The sequence below is a fragment of the Lampris incognitus genome, chromosome 21, assembly GCF_029633865.1.
Source record: "Lampris incognitus isolate fLamInc1 chromosome 21, fLamInc1.hap2, whole genome shotgun sequence".
NCBI classification, from domain to species: Eukaryota; Metazoa; Chordata; class Actinopteri; order Lampriformes; family Lampridae; genus Lampris; species Lampris incognitus.
This window is the reverse complement of record NC_079231.1, coordinates 17,146,303-17,160,920: the sequence shown is the minus strand read 5'-3', so window position 1 is coordinate 17,160,920 and position 14,618 is coordinate 17,146,303. Positions and strand designations below refer to the sequence as shown.

Genomic DNA, 14,618 nt, shown 5'->3' with positions numbered 1-14,618 from the left:
CAAATAATTTTGAACCAGTTTGCCACGACAGTATTTGTCTTGTATGTTTTTAGAAACGCTGATGCTGTAAACTCTGACTGTTCAAATTCTCTCTCGTGTAATTCCTCCGGCAGACCGACAGGACTCCCGCAGCCACAGTTCCAGGCGCAGCTCCCCAGACTCGGAACACCAGGCACGCTCACGGTCCCGTGCTGGCTCCTACGACAGCCGGGAACGCGAGAGAGAGAGGGAGGTGTTCGACCGGGAGCGAGAAAGGAAGGACCTCCGGCCTCAACAGCAGCAGCAGCAGCAGCCGCCACAGCAGCCGCCCCTCCTCCTCCAGCAACCCCCACCACAGAGAGACTGGGAGCCTGAGCCCAGAGAGTGGGTTGGACGGGGCCGCGAACCCCTGCTGATGCGGCCAGGCCGCGAACCTCTCCTGAGGGAGCGGGACCTGCGGGACAGGGAACGCCTGCTCCCAGAGGGGCTGATCCAGCAACACGAGCGGGAGAGAGAGAGAGAGAGAGAGAGGGACAGCAGGATCGATAGAGTTGACCGCGGGGAGAGGGAGAGGATGATGATGCTTGACCTGCCACCCCACAGTGAGCCCCGCGTTCAGGGCCGAGGGGACCTGAGGAGCGATGTGAGAGGAGATCTGAGGGGTGACGTGAGAGATCTGCGGGGTGAGGTGAGAGATCTGCGGGGTGAGGTGAGAGGAGATCTACGGGGCGAGGTGAGAGGAGATCTGCGGGGCGAGGTGAGAGGAGATCTGCGGGGCGAGGTGAGAGGAGATCTGCGGGGCGACGTGAGAGGAGATCTGCGGAGCGACGTGAGAGGAGATCTGAGGGGCGACGTAAGAGGAGATCCGAGGGGCGAAGTGAGAGGAGATCCGAGAGGCGACGTGAGAGGAGATCTCAGGAGCGACGTGAGAGGAGATCTGAGGGGCGACTTGAGAGGAGATCTGAGGGGAGATCTAAGGGGAGACCTGCGCGGGGACATTATGATGAGGCAAGAGAGGAGTGACTACGAACCCCTGCTACCCAGAGAAGCCTTCGGCTTGGAGCCTGAGAAGCCCAGCAACAGTCACCATGCCATGGGAGATCAACGGGAGTTGGATAAGGCAGATAGTATTGATGGTAAGGCCAAAGACAAAGGAGGCATTGCTTAAAAGAAAACAGTCATGATTTTCAACATGTTATAGGGATAACATCCCATTAGCAGCCATAATAATGAGCAATCTTTTGTTTGTTGTGAAGAAAAGTGTCTGGTGGTGTCACCAGTCCACCAGTGATGTCCCTGGTGGACTATCATTAATCTGTCTTTATATGGTAAATGCGACAATAGCTGTCTGGCATTGTTTTCATTTTCATTTTGATGTAAACCACCGAACGCAGAGGCAAACCAAGAAGTGTCTAGACAACTCTCCGCACAAATTTGATGGCATTTCAGGGCCACACAGAAGACCACTCAGTATTATGGCTGATAATGGAGTGTTTATCGTGACAGCATGTATATAGAGAGGTAATGTTGAAAAACATGATTGTTTCCTTTATCCTGTAATAGATGCAAGGAAGGAACTCAGTTCAAGGCAGTAGTGTAAGCTGTGTTTTTCATACATATGAAAGCGTGTGTGTTGTTCTTATATTTAAAGTCAAGATGGAGTTTCAAGGTCTCCATAGGCCCTTCTACACGTCAGTTTGATTTAACGTGTTGCTATTTTTGCATTGTTACAGGAGAAGAGGATGGGAAGGAAGATGACAGCCAGTCAGTGGCGTCAGGTGGAGAGGAGTACGAACCAATCAGTGATGATGAACTGGATGAAATACTGGCTGACAGTCAGAAGAAAGAAGATCAGCAAGATGAAGAGAAGATTACAGGTGCTGACAAATACATTAACATCCTGGGTCTTATGAATCCATCGTGTTTTTTTTTTTCAACAGCTTCTTTGATCAGTTTTCAACTGAACTTTCCTGCTTCATCAATAAATATTTTTAAATGAAAAGGTCATTTATAGTATTGCTGTCTGTACTGCTCTCTTTAAACAGAAAAACCTTTCATTGTCAGATGAAACACTGCAGATTTATGCCAAAATATTTGCATATCCATTTTAAAACATTTCTTCCTGATAGTTGCCATGATTTCTCACAACGCAAATAGAAACATTAATCTGATTTGCTTTGTGCCTGTAATGTTTAGTTTTTTTTTTAAACATAGCTGACAGTTTTTGCAGTTGGTGGATTAAAATGTCTTGGATTGAAATTCATCAGTTGTTCTACTTTAACACTAAATCACTGTGTATGCTGGCAGGTCCTCTGGACGTGATCGATGTGGACTGGTCCAGCTTGATGCCCAAGCAGAAGCAGGAGCCACGGGCGGCAGGAGCAGCCCTTCTCCGCTTCACGCCAGGTGCCGTGCTCCTCAGAGCGGGGGTCTCCAAGCGGCTGGCAGGGCCCGAGCTGCTGGAGCAGGTCAAGGAGGTGTGCAAGACCGAACTGGATGACCCCAAAGGTGAGAGGGTCAGCTTTCTCAAGCCAGGAAATGAGATTTCTGTTTTACCCAGATATCATTTTTTGCACTTGATTTTGTTGACATTTCACTGAAAGAGCATTAAGGCTAATTTATGCTCCCTTTATGTACGTAAATAGATACGTCCGTTTCAAATGTTCTAAATGTCACTGCCCACATACTTTCCATCTGTGTTTTACGTTGGCATGGTTGTTAAGCAATACATCCACTAGAGGGCAGTTCAGAGTTAAGTTCAGAGTTCACTCCTGAGTTCAGAGGTAAGGTTTCTAGGCTGCCGGAAATACACACGAAATTCACACGTTTGCTCATGGATTTGTTGTGGGCTCGAACAAATCGGTCCCACACAGACCTCTGCTTCTCCTTCGCTGCCGTCCAGCTCACTCCCAATTCACGTCCAATCTCCTCCCAACTGTTCTTTAGCAGTTGTTTGTCTCTGTGCCCAGGCGAGGTAACATCATAAATATGTTTGCAACTACATACTAACTCGCACAGCCTTTCCTCAAAAAGTTCTGCCATTTCTTCGTCTTCTTAGTTGTATGTTGCTGGCTGGTCGCGCGTGAGCTATTAACTACACTGCGTAACACTGCCCCCACGATTTCCTGTGGTATTTCCGGTGGTACTGCTCCGTTCGTACGGATCCGCAAGCTCCCAGAAAACGTGCAGAAATACAGATGAAATTAATGCAGAGTATGGACAGAAGGCTTCATCCATATACATATACATATTTAACGTTGAGCATAAATGAGTTCTTGTTTGCAGTGTATTGTCGAATGAAAAACAAAATGTGGTCACACACGGTACAACCATGTTTTTCTAAATACCTGTGGGAGTGGAGGTTGACTGAACAAGTGAAACAGAGCACTGTCGCCTCGCAATGAGCTTCTGGGCTCAAATGCTGATCCAGGTCCTCCCTGTTTGGGGTTTGTATGTTCTTTAGGGCTGGATCCGACTATTCCGATATTTGCTAGTAGGTTAGGTATTCGGTTTTTAAATTTGGGGTTTGGATAGTCATTACTATGAACTACGGAAGCTGGCAAGCAGTGGCGGTTCCGTACTGTAATTACCCAAGTTAAAGTGAAAATCAATCTTCATTTTTAAACATCGTCCTAAACCATACATTTTAATTAATTGATAAAATCGATTTGTTACCCAGCTCTAATCACAACTAACAGTAATTAACCCCCCCCTCAAATTAAATAGTTGGGAATCTGATAAAAATCACTTGATCACTTTGCCCAGTTAGGGTACCAGAAGCCATAATCATCAATTGTAAGACATCAGTACAAAAATTGCACCAGTGCAATAGAAACTCAAGTATTTCTGTGCTTACAATTTTGTAAATAGATGCTGAAATATATACTCCAATATATAAATCTTACCTATATACAACTGTCATACATGAAAATAAGCTTGCTTCTCAAATTATATGTTGAAACTCATTGTAACATGGCTTGAAATAACTTATTAGAAATGTGTCATTAAAACTAGCAACAAGGGCATCTGAGTGGCATGGTGGTCTATTTTGTTGCCTACCAACATGGGGATCGACGGTTCAAATCCCCGTGTTATGCAGACACAATTGGCTGTGTCTGCGAGTGGGAAGCCGGATGTGGGTATATGTCCTGGTCCCTGCACTAGCACCGCCTCTGGTCGGTCGGGGCGCCTGTTCGGGGGGGGGGCTGGGGGGAATAGCTTGATCCTCCCATGCGCTACGTCCCCCTGGCGAAACTCCTCATTGTCAGGTGAGAAGAAGCGGCTGGCGACGCCACGTGTATCAGAGGAAGCATGTGATAGTCTGCAGTCCTCGGCAGAGGCAGTGGAACAGTGGCCGGGATGGCTCGGGGGAGTTGAGTTAATTGGCCAAGTACAATTGCGGAGAAAAAAAGGGGGAGATTTTTAAAAAAAACTAGCAGCAAATTTATTACAAGAAAAATGCATTCTGTAAATTAATTCATTGAACACATATGCCTAATTTAGTCTGGCTAGGCTACTGCCCTCATTTTGCACCAAGTCAGTGTAACACACTGTTTAGTTAATATTACCCTAATCAGGCAAGTAGACCAAGCATCCATCCATCCATTTTCCAAGTCGCATATACTAATTAGGTTTGCAGGATGCTGGAGTGTATCCCAGCATTTATTGGGCGGAAGGTGGGGAAACAACCTGGACAGGCCACCAGTCCATCACAGGGCAGACACGTTCACAGTTAGGGACAAGTGAGTATGTCCGAATAGGTCCGATTCACCTGACCTACATGTCTTTGGACTGTGGGAGGAAATCCACGCAGACATGGGGAGAATATGCAAACTCCACACAGGGGATGACCTGGGATGACCCCAGAGGTTGGGCAACCCCAGGGTTCAAACCTAGGACCTTCTTGCTGTGAGGCAACAACGCTAACCACTGGGCCACCGTGCCGCCCTAAATTATTCAGGTCTTGATACAACAGGTTGAACTGGAAAGGCATTTGTTGTGGGGCAGTAGACCAAGCAATGACGACTATTTTATCAGACTTCATACAGATAACATTTACTGTCTTTATGCATGCTCAATAATCCAGGTAAGAAAATCAAAGGTTGAATCAGTTCATCTGGATACAACGTTGACCTCATCAGTCTAAACTGACTGCAGGTATCCCCACCCTTATAAACAATACAGTTGCATAACAACCAAAACCAACAACCAGTTTCATGTGCAATTATGGACGTGACCATTAAAACATTGAAATTGTGGCTCACATGGTAGAGCACGTCCCACATAAGGCTGAGTCCTTACCGCAGCGGCCTGGGTTCGAATCCGGCCCGGGCACTTTGCTGCATGTCATCCCCTCTCTCTCCCCTGTCTTTCCTGTCTCTCTACTCTGGCTATCTAATAAAGGCAGAAAATGCCAAAATTGTCTAAACAAAACAAAAAAAAACTTGTAATGATTGGGCTATGAATCTGACAATCATTCGTCCTTTCACATTCATTACATCACTGAGGTAACTTTGAATGACAGCTTTTGCACCAGTTAGCTTCCAGTTCATTCTTTTTCATACAAATGTTTGTTTTTTTTCCTGCATTATTTCCTAGTTGATATTATGGTCATTTCGCTCCCAGGGCAATGCTTGTAAATGAAGTATGAAGTGAGATCAGCTTTTATTACTGTAATTTGATCCCCCCCAAAAGTCAAACCATGCACTTGTGTTGCCTGTTAAAAGATTGAGGTGTTTTGTGTTTTGGTAATCAGAAAAATGAAGTTCTACTCTGCCTGCTGTTCAAATTCATTCAGAACTCTATGCTCAGGCCCATCTGTGTTCGCGTAAATCACTTTTCAGACAAGTCTAAGCTCTACCATCTTCTTTGTGCTTCCAGATGCAGACAAACTGTTTGAGCATGACCTGGGTGCCCTGAACATGGCCGCCCTGAACAGGCGCGTGGAGAGAGCAGGTCTACTGAGGAACCTGGGGCCCTGCTGCAAGGCCCTGTGCGCCCGCAGAGACTTCGCCATCCGCCGGCAGCTGCTTAAAAACGAGAAGGTGGATTTCTATTCAGTCTGCTTTAAAAGGACCAGAGCTGTCTGAAATCCCGCTGTTTGATTGTTATCAGTCTTACTGGGAAATTCTTTACCCCTTGAACTGACTGTCTCGTTTTCAAGGGGGTCCTCAATGACGGTAATAAAATATAAGCACAATTAAACAAAAAAATTTAACAAAAAAACAAAAATAATCTTGGGCGTTCGGGTGGCATAGCGGTCTATTCCGTTGCCTGCCGATACGGGGATCGCCGGTTCGAATCCCCCATGTTACCTCCGGCTTGGTTGGGCATCCCTACAGACACAGTTGGCCATGTCTGTAGGTGGGAAGCTGGATTTGGATATGTGTCCTGGTTGCTGCACTAGCGCCTCCTCTGGTTGGTCGGGGGTGCCTGTACGGGGGGAAGGGGGAACTGGGGGGAATAGTGTGATCCTCCCACACGCTACGTCCCCCTGGTAAACTCCTCACTGTCAGGTGAAAAGAAGTGGCTGGTAACTCCACATGTATTGGAGGAAACATGTGGTAGTCTGCAGCCCTCCCCAGATCGGCAGAGGGGGTGGAGCAGCGATCGGAACAGCTCGGAAGAGTGGAGTGATTGGCCGGATACAATTGGTGAGAAAAGGGAGGGGGGGGTCCAAAAAAAAATAACAGGATAATTAAACGATACTGAAAGTGACAAAAAAACAAAGACAGACAAAATCAAGAGATCATACACCAAGCAGAGCATGAGAATGGCTCATTCATTCATATATTATAAAAAAGTTTTAAAGTCAGTGATAGCATTAAGTAATAAAGTTATAAAACATAATTATAGAGGTGTTATTATGGACATGTACAACTGATCCTATAATAAGAAGACAGGGCATTTTTGAACAAGTGGAAAGAAGATATGGATCGAATATTTAAAGGTAGATTATTCCTATCAGAGGTAGCTTTAAACATAAAGGCTTTCTCAGCTATTGACTTAGAGACTGCAGTAACAGAAAAAAAGAGATGTATAGTGTCTCAATTGATAATTAGAGGAGAATGATACCATAAACTGTTTTAAATGGTGAGGGTAATTGAAATATTCCATTCCACTGATAATTGAAATATCCATTCATTATACATTTAAAAATAAACCACATCCAATGTCACCGTCTTATGATGGGAGAGGGCCAGTTAAGAGTTTCATATATTGCAGAATGATGAGTTATGAAAGGACAGCCAAAAGCAAATCTACGTAGGCTATTATAAACTATAGGAAGAAGATTAGTTTTGTATGCAGCCTTATATACAACATCAGCATAGTCAATATTGGTAAATTGAGTGCTAATGCAAGCTTCTTTCTAACAGTAGATGAAAAGCAGTTTTTGGATCAGTAAAGAACACCAATGCTAATGTTCATTTTCTTCACAATATAATTAACTTGACATTTAAATGAAAGTTCAGAGTAAAGCCATTGACCCAGGTATTTGGTGTGTTTAACAGTGGTATACCATCAAGACAGGCAGTAACACATGAATGAGCTTTAGATTTGGATTTAATGTCTTGGTGAGTACCAAAAATCATAGTGTGAGATTTAGTTTTACTGAGTAGTAATTTATTAGCTGCGAGCCAGTGTTGTAGGGTGTTAAAATCAGACTGCAAAGCTGATTCAATCTGTAATAAAGTTTTAATCTTTTTAAATAAATAAATGTTTCTGTTTAATAGTTTTAATCTGTAATTAATATAGTTTTAGATATGTATATTACCGTATCATCTGCATAAAGCTGAACACACCATTCAGAAAAATTGAGGGGAGGTCATTAATAACAGTGGAAAAAAGAAGTGGACCAAAACTTAAGCCTTGAGGCATGCCTTGTTGTTGTATTTATGTATCAGATTTGCTTCCTGCTCTCAGGGTCGCAGGAAAGCAGGAAGCGGTTTGGATATTGGATGGATTTGCTTCCTTGTATGACAACACATTGTTTTCTGTTATGACGATATTGAACCAAAGTAAAGCATTACATGACAGACCAACAGATTAAAGTTTATCTAAAAGAAGGTCGTGGTCGACCAGATAAAAAGCCTTGGTCAACTCAATGAATTAATTTACTGTCGTTAGATGCAAAGAAAATATAATTTTTACGTTTGAACAAAGCAGTAGTTGTGGACTGATATGATCGAAAGCCAGATTGAAAAGGTGATAAGATATCGTTCTTATTGAGATAATAGGACAATTGATCAAAAATTAGTTTCTCAAATACTTTTGTAGGAGAACAAACGATTGAAATTGGTCTATAGTTATTGAGTTCAAGTACATCACTCACTTTGTCCAAGGAAGTGATATGTGAACATTTCCATATGGCAGGTATTTCTCAAGTACGTAAAGACATGTTAAAAAGATCACAGAGAGTGTACATGAGAATGTGAGATGATAATTTGAGGAATTTGGTTTCAGTGCCATCTAACCCAGACTAGGAGAAGGAGCTGTGAATACATAATACATTGTTAAAATCAACACCAATAGAAGGATTAGGCATTATGGCAGAACAGACCGCGGAGAAATGCTGATTAAATGCTTTAACTACTAAAAGTGGATCATGCAATATAACATTAACTCTTATCTGATTAGGTAAAGGTTTTTCAGATGCATTAACTATAGTTTTGATTTTATCCCAAAATTGTTTAAGATTTTTAGTCATGAGCAAGAGCTTTTTTATAATAATTGGATTTGACATTTCTGGTCATAGTTTTGCTTGTATTTCTCAACTGTCTGTACTTCTCTCAGTCACCAGGATCCCTAGACTTTTGAAATGTGTGTTGGTTGTACTTGGTTTTACTCAGTGAAATTGTACTTTTTCAGGAAGTTGAACTTTGTGTAAGAAATTGTTTAGAACTATTTTTGTTTTTTTTCTCCCCCCTTGCTGTTCCCCAGGGCCTGACAAAGCAGATGTACCCCACTACCCCAGTGGTGGACAACGAGCTGCTACAACTCAGCATGCGACTGTTTAGGAGGACTATGGCAGGCCAGGCTTCAGGCCCAGAGCGGCCTGACAGCGGACCACCCACAACAACAGCAGCAGCTGATGTAACTGCAGCCAGCAGCAGTAAGCCCAGCTCAGCTCAGCCTGAGGTGTGTGTGTCCTAAGAGGAATGGGCTTGAGTAACATGCATGAAAGTGAAGCATATGCCTTTGCTTCTTTTAGTCCCTGACTGCCCCCGAGGCTGTCCCCTTCAACATAGATTGTTATTTAATCATTGTGGGGGACTGGGCAAATTTCAGAAGTTTTCTTGATAAGATTTTTTTTTTCTGGGATTGATCAGCAGAATGCAGTGCCATAGACTATTTGGATACACTAGCCTATGGAGTTGTGTAAGAGGCCTTGTGAGTAGAAATGAAAGAAACATGTACAGAAGAGACATAAAATGCACCCTTAAATTTCTTGTGGTTCTTTTGTGCAATGCCTATTTTTAGAGCAGCTTTTTAAGTGTCAGTTCCCTCTACCTAAACCATTGGTTCTCAACCCAGTCCTCAGGGACCCCCTGTACTGCTGTTTTTCTATTATACCCGGTAGTTAATTAAATTCACCTGTTGTGATTAGATGGCAGGAATACCTGACACAACACGTGAATTCCTCAGGGGGGGTCCCTGAGGAATTCTAAATTGTTCTGTTATGTTGTGCATTGGTCGCTAAATCTGTGCATTAAAATGGTTAGATGTTGATTTTTGTAATGGGTCTTTTGCTTTGTATGATGTCACTGTTCAGCTTTCAAATAATGTGATCCTTGATGGCTTTGTCTTTTGTCTTCAGTTATGTTTACACCATATCAAAAAACATGTGTGCAGCCTTTTGTTACAGTGAAGTTACTGACCAATGGCACTGATATCCTGGAAGGACTTCAATGAATGTTTCCAATGCATAAGCACTGCCAAACTAGTCCTTCCTTGAATGTAATTTATTACAGTTGTTAGTCTGGGGAGACATTCCTGAGAACTGCGCTTTACATGACGTATGGTTTGGCAGTGTCTTCCCTGAGATGAACTGAAATCACCAAACTAGGGACTGCCGAGCAGCACAACAGAGTTCCAACACTGCCATGGGGGATTCCTATCTTACACTCACCAGCCCACACCTAGTGAAAAGGAAGCCTACCATTCTAAAAAGAAATCTCCAAGTAGGAAAAATACCAGACTGTATAGATGACATGACTGAACAAACTATTAGTTCTAATTTCAGATCTTTGCCTGGGCATGTGTACCAGTGGTTGACTGTGCAGTTATTCAGAGTACGTCACAAATGAGAGACTTGAACAGGTGGTGGAACTTGGAATTTTTGGGATACGGTTGTACCAAAGTCATTGGCCCAGCAAATGACACTATAAAAGCAGGTTTTGCATGCTGAGTCAACACAAGGCTGAAGGAATACATTGACTTCAGTATTCTACTGAACACAGTAATGAGTAGAATTAGTGCTGGGGGAGGTAGGAGTAACACTGGGACAATATGCCATTTAAACACAACGGTTAATTGCAAGTGACATTACAGACATTTAACAGGGCTTTGGATGTTATAGCCCAGGATATTCAATTTTGACAACAAGCGGTGTTGGAAAGTACTTGTTTACTATGTATCTGTCGTAGATTTAAGCTGAATTTTGGGACTTGAGTAACGAATTCCGGTGTTTCCCCTGAATTTGTCTTTCCACTGTGAAATAAAAGTAGTGACATTTTTAAATTGCTGTGAAAGTTTACCAGTCTAAGGCAACTGGGTACCTGAAATAATGTAAATGTCATGTTTCTTCATACTTGGATCAGTATACTTATTTCCACATCTTTGGAGGGGCAGCACTTTATACAGTAAGTTTTCACCTGAATTATTTGATCATTTCTTATGACTTGAGTTACATCAAGGCCACATTACCTTGTGGGGATGTCAGTCTTTCCTCAAGAGAAGATTTCCTCATGAGAAAATTAAGTGGTAAGTTCAGCCATCTTGCAATGTTTAAAATGCATTTTTTTAAAGTTCTTGTACTCCATTTAACTATATGGATAAATATTTTTAGCAGTCCTTACAGAGATACTATATTTCATTATACCGTACAAAAAAAGATTCAAAGTGGTACATGTAGTCAAAAACCACTAATTTCACAGCTGTATGGTCCTTCCAACCAGCCAGGTGTACAGAATATTGTACATACAAGGGAAGCAAATGTATGTCTACATCGTGAAGAATAAAGGGGGGGATTTGCATCTGCTGCTGTGGAGAAAATATTTTTCCAAGAACTTGTATGTGTTTGGTTGACAAGCTGCATAACCGTTAATAATTTCAAAGGCAACTTCACGTGGAAAATGTCTCCCTTTCGACCATGTTTATATCTGCACTTAAGTATGCGCAAAAAAAGAGGATTTGAAATCAATAAAGTGAAGAAATATGTTGTGTTTTCAAGCGACGATCGTTCGTTGTCAGGAATGATTGTCGAGACACGTTTTCTATACGAACACAATTGGAGACGGACTGGCATCCTTTACCCAAGCTCCTTTGCTGCAAATTTTTCCTTCCAACTTCCGCCTCAATTGCGAGCCGAAGTGAGTGTTTTCTCTGAGACAAATAATTCCCAATCCAATACCATCCTGCAGTCTTTACGCTGTTAACAAACTAATCCTTAATGTTATTACAAACTTCAGCGTTCTTAGTCACGTGGATGATATTTTTTGTGGTTGCACATTTCTAAATTTACCTAAAAATGCGAACGACTACACTCAGATTTGCTTGCCCTGGGTATCTCCAGAAAGCCGATTTTACCTATATATCTTTGTAGCTTGTCATGCTCTGTGTACACTCTAATTTCTCAGTTTTGGTCAAATTTTTAGCAGGTAGCATTTGTATTAAGTTTTGCCATTCAAAAAAATGCACTTTATTGCAGCTGCTTAGCTAGCATGGTACGTTAACTACGATTAGCTTAGCCGGCGGTGGTTCTCGTCTCTTAAGTATTTGCAGTGCGCGGTGTTTCACGGAATCTCAATGTGTTCGTAGATGGCCCCGACTAAGAAAGGAGAGAAGAAAAAGGGGCGCTCAGCCATCAACGAGGTGGTGACCAGAGAGTACACCATCAACGTTCACAAGCGAATCCATGGAGTGTGAGTACTGCATGTAAAGGAGTCCTGTGGCGAAAACCCCAATAGCTCTGCCTGATTTATTGCAGTAAATAAACTTCAGTGATTTGGGTTCTTGGCCTTAGCTGTCTAGAATTTGATCTCGAGTCTATTTTAAAACTCGCTAGTTAAACTGGACCTAAACACTTAACAGCAGCTGACGTATCCTTGATTTAGGATCATATTAATGGTTTTATCCAATGACGACTACTGCTGCTGCTCCAGCATCCCGCGACCCTACTAAGCATAAGCGGCTTGGTTAATGGATAAACGGTTTTGCCAATCGAGAATGACAGCGAAAATAGCGTCCTGCAAAAAATCTTACCCCAAAACCTACAGTTTTACAGTGTGATGTCCCAGTTGACTGCATGACCTCAAACAAAAGGTCTGTTGCCTCACTGAAAATATTTCATGAGGAGTCATTTGTGGAAAGGGACTCAAGAGCCAAAATTCAGGATTATGGAAGTCATCAAACCTAGAAAACCTATTGAACACGAAATTATATTTTCTTCTGTGTAATTCAGCCCTTAAAGTGGCACATTTTTGCACATTTCCTGGAATGTAAAATCCTCATGCGGTATCAGGGGAGTTGTGACTTGCTTAGTCTAATGCAGGTACATTAACTGCTGTCCGTTTCCTTGTAGGGGATTCAAGAGACGAGCCCCACGTGCCATCAAAGAGATCCGCAAGTTCGCCATGAAAGAGATGGGAACCCCTGACGTACGCATTGACACACGCCTCAACAAGGCAGTTTGGAGCAAGGGTGTAAGGTGAGAGGAAATGTGAAGTTTTATGGTTTCAGGTGATCTGTAAGCTTGTTTCAGGAATTACCTTGGAGTTGATTGTTATCAGGGGCTTGGTGATTTTCCAGCTACCCAAGTTAAGCATGTTTGTTTGTTTTTACATTGCATGATATGCTTTAATCATTTAAGGCCATGCAGTTCATTATGGTGGGAGAATGCATACCTGGTCATATGCAGTTAATTTTCTGTTCAGTCAGAATCAATCAATCAAGTTGCATTTTATATAGCACTTGTCTAGCTACAACAGCCACTCAAAGCGCTTTACAATTAACTCACACACACACACATCATACATATCACATGCTAGTCCCTTGCCCTTTTTTGTGGAACTTGTATCTAGTGAATATCGTATTTTTCTTTGGCATAACATATGCTTCGAAGTGATCGTTGCAACTTTTCAATGCCTTAGAATGTCTAAAAAAAGCAGTAACCTGTTTGAAGAAGCCGATTAATAGGTTTATTAGACAGTATTTTTGGAGTCAAATTTTCTTGATCCCTGTCATATCAAGAACATTTTATTAGGCACAATTGTTTTCTTACCATGAAGCTGTGTTTTCCATAGATACATGGCAAAGTGGTGGTCAGCCAATTGAATTTAAAAAAAATCTCAAACAATTCTGATTTATTTTTAATAGTCAGTTTTTAAAACATGTATTTACTCTTTTCTTTTTTCTTTAATTTCCTTTAGACACCTGTGAGTAAACTTCACAGCACAATGTCACCTGCTACAGTTGGGTTGATAACCCTTTTTCTCAAATGGGATTGATTAAGTTGGTAATTGTTGGTCTTAATTTGTTGTGCAGGAACGTACCATACAGGATACGTGTACGATTGTCCAGGAAGCGCAATGAGGACGAGGACTCTCCTAACAAACTCTACACCCTGGTCACATATGTCCCTGTCACGACATGCAAAGGTAAATGGGGGAACTGACTTGACTCATTACATGATTTTACTGTTAAAAATAAATGCTTAATTTCTTTTTGCTCTCTTTAACAGGACTCCAGACAGTCAATGTGGATGAAAACTAAGTGTCTCCTTTGCAAGTAAAATAAATGGATAAAAGGAACCTGTGTCTTGTCTCTTTATTACACTTTTGACCATAATCTTTTTCATAGATTTAAATGCTAAAAAAAGCATTTATACCTTAGCTGAGAATACAAGTGAATGCCGTGTTTGAATTGAAATCCTTCACAGTAGAATGTTCTTTAGTAAGCTGTGTGATTGATCTTTTCCCACATTTCCATTTTCGTTAGACACACTGACATCAGTGTGAACTGTTGATCAGAATGCTTTGTTTTTATCATGTTGACGAATGAGTGTGTCTGGCAGAGGACAAATTCGTCTCACATGGAAAGAGGACAACTTTCATACTGAGTTAAAATGTGACTGCACTCCTGTCACTTTCCCTACATTTCCCTTTTTTCACTTTGTTGCATCGTAGTATCTTCCACAAAAATGAACGACTATTGAACGACCGCTAGGGGGACGGTGGCCTGTGTAGGACATTTGCCACGCGAACTCGAGAACGGTAATGGAAGTGGGCTAAAAGCTGTAAACAATCGCACCAGCAAAATACCTTGAGTTTTGCAGCTATGAATTTACTGGTATAAGAAGACGGTAAGAAACATTTTATTGGGGTTTTTCGCCGTAATACATGTGACATGGCAGTCTGAGG

At 42.1% G+C, this 14,618-nt stretch overlaps 2 protein-coding genes across 3 annotated transcripts in view; both read left to right on the top strand.

Moving 5' to 3' along the window:
• The window catches only part of zc3h13 (zinc finger CCCH-type containing 13), a 34,296-nt gene extending 23,619 nt beyond the window's left edge, over positions 1 to 10,677 (top strand). For both annotated transcript variants that reach the window (XM_056301239.1, XM_056301240.1), the window contains 5 exons: positions 114 to 1,115; positions 1,713 to 1,856; positions 2,287 to 2,487; positions 5,860 to 6,023; positions 8,920 to 10,677. In XM_056301239.1, coding sequence (XP_056157214.1) covers positions 114 to 1,115; positions 1,713 to 1,856; positions 2,287 to 2,487; positions 5,860 to 6,023; positions 8,920 to 9,132 — 1,724 coding nt within the window. In that variant the 3' untranslated portion in view covers positions 9,133 to 10,677. The remainder of the gene's footprint in view (positions 1 to 113; positions 1,116 to 1,712; positions 1,857 to 2,286; positions 2,488 to 5,859; positions 6,024 to 8,919) is intronic.
• An 842-nt stretch (positions 10,678 to 11,519) lies between these two features.
• Positions 11,520 to 14,009, top strand: LOC130131642 (60S ribosomal protein L31). Its single transcript, XM_056301408.1, has 5 exons — positions 11,520 to 11,570; positions 12,019 to 12,122; positions 12,782 to 12,907; positions 13,744 to 13,856; positions 13,940 to 14,009. Exons 2-5 carry the CDS (start codon positions 12,019 to 12,021, stop codon positions 13,969 to 13,971), a joined length of 375 nt encoding a protein of 124 aa, XP_056157383.1. The 5' UTR covers positions 11,520 to 11,570; the 3' UTR covers positions 13,972 to 14,009.
• Positions 14,010 to 14,618: the final 609 nt, after the last annotated feature.

Bases quoted from the DNA above. Each gene is read 5' to 3' on its own strand.
- LOC130131642 (XM_056301408.1), top strand. From the start codon at position 12,019: ATGGCCCCGACTAAGAAAGGAGAGAAGAAAAAGGGGCGCTCAGCCATC. The intron at 12,908-13,743 runs GTGAGAGGAAAT...TTTGTTGTGCAG, and splicing joins GTTTGGAGCAAGGGTGTAAG to GAACGTACCATACAGGATAC. The intron at 13,857-13,939 runs GTAAATGGGGGA...TCTCTTTAACAG, and splicing joins CCCTGTCACGACATGCAAAG to GACTCCAGACAGTCAATGTG.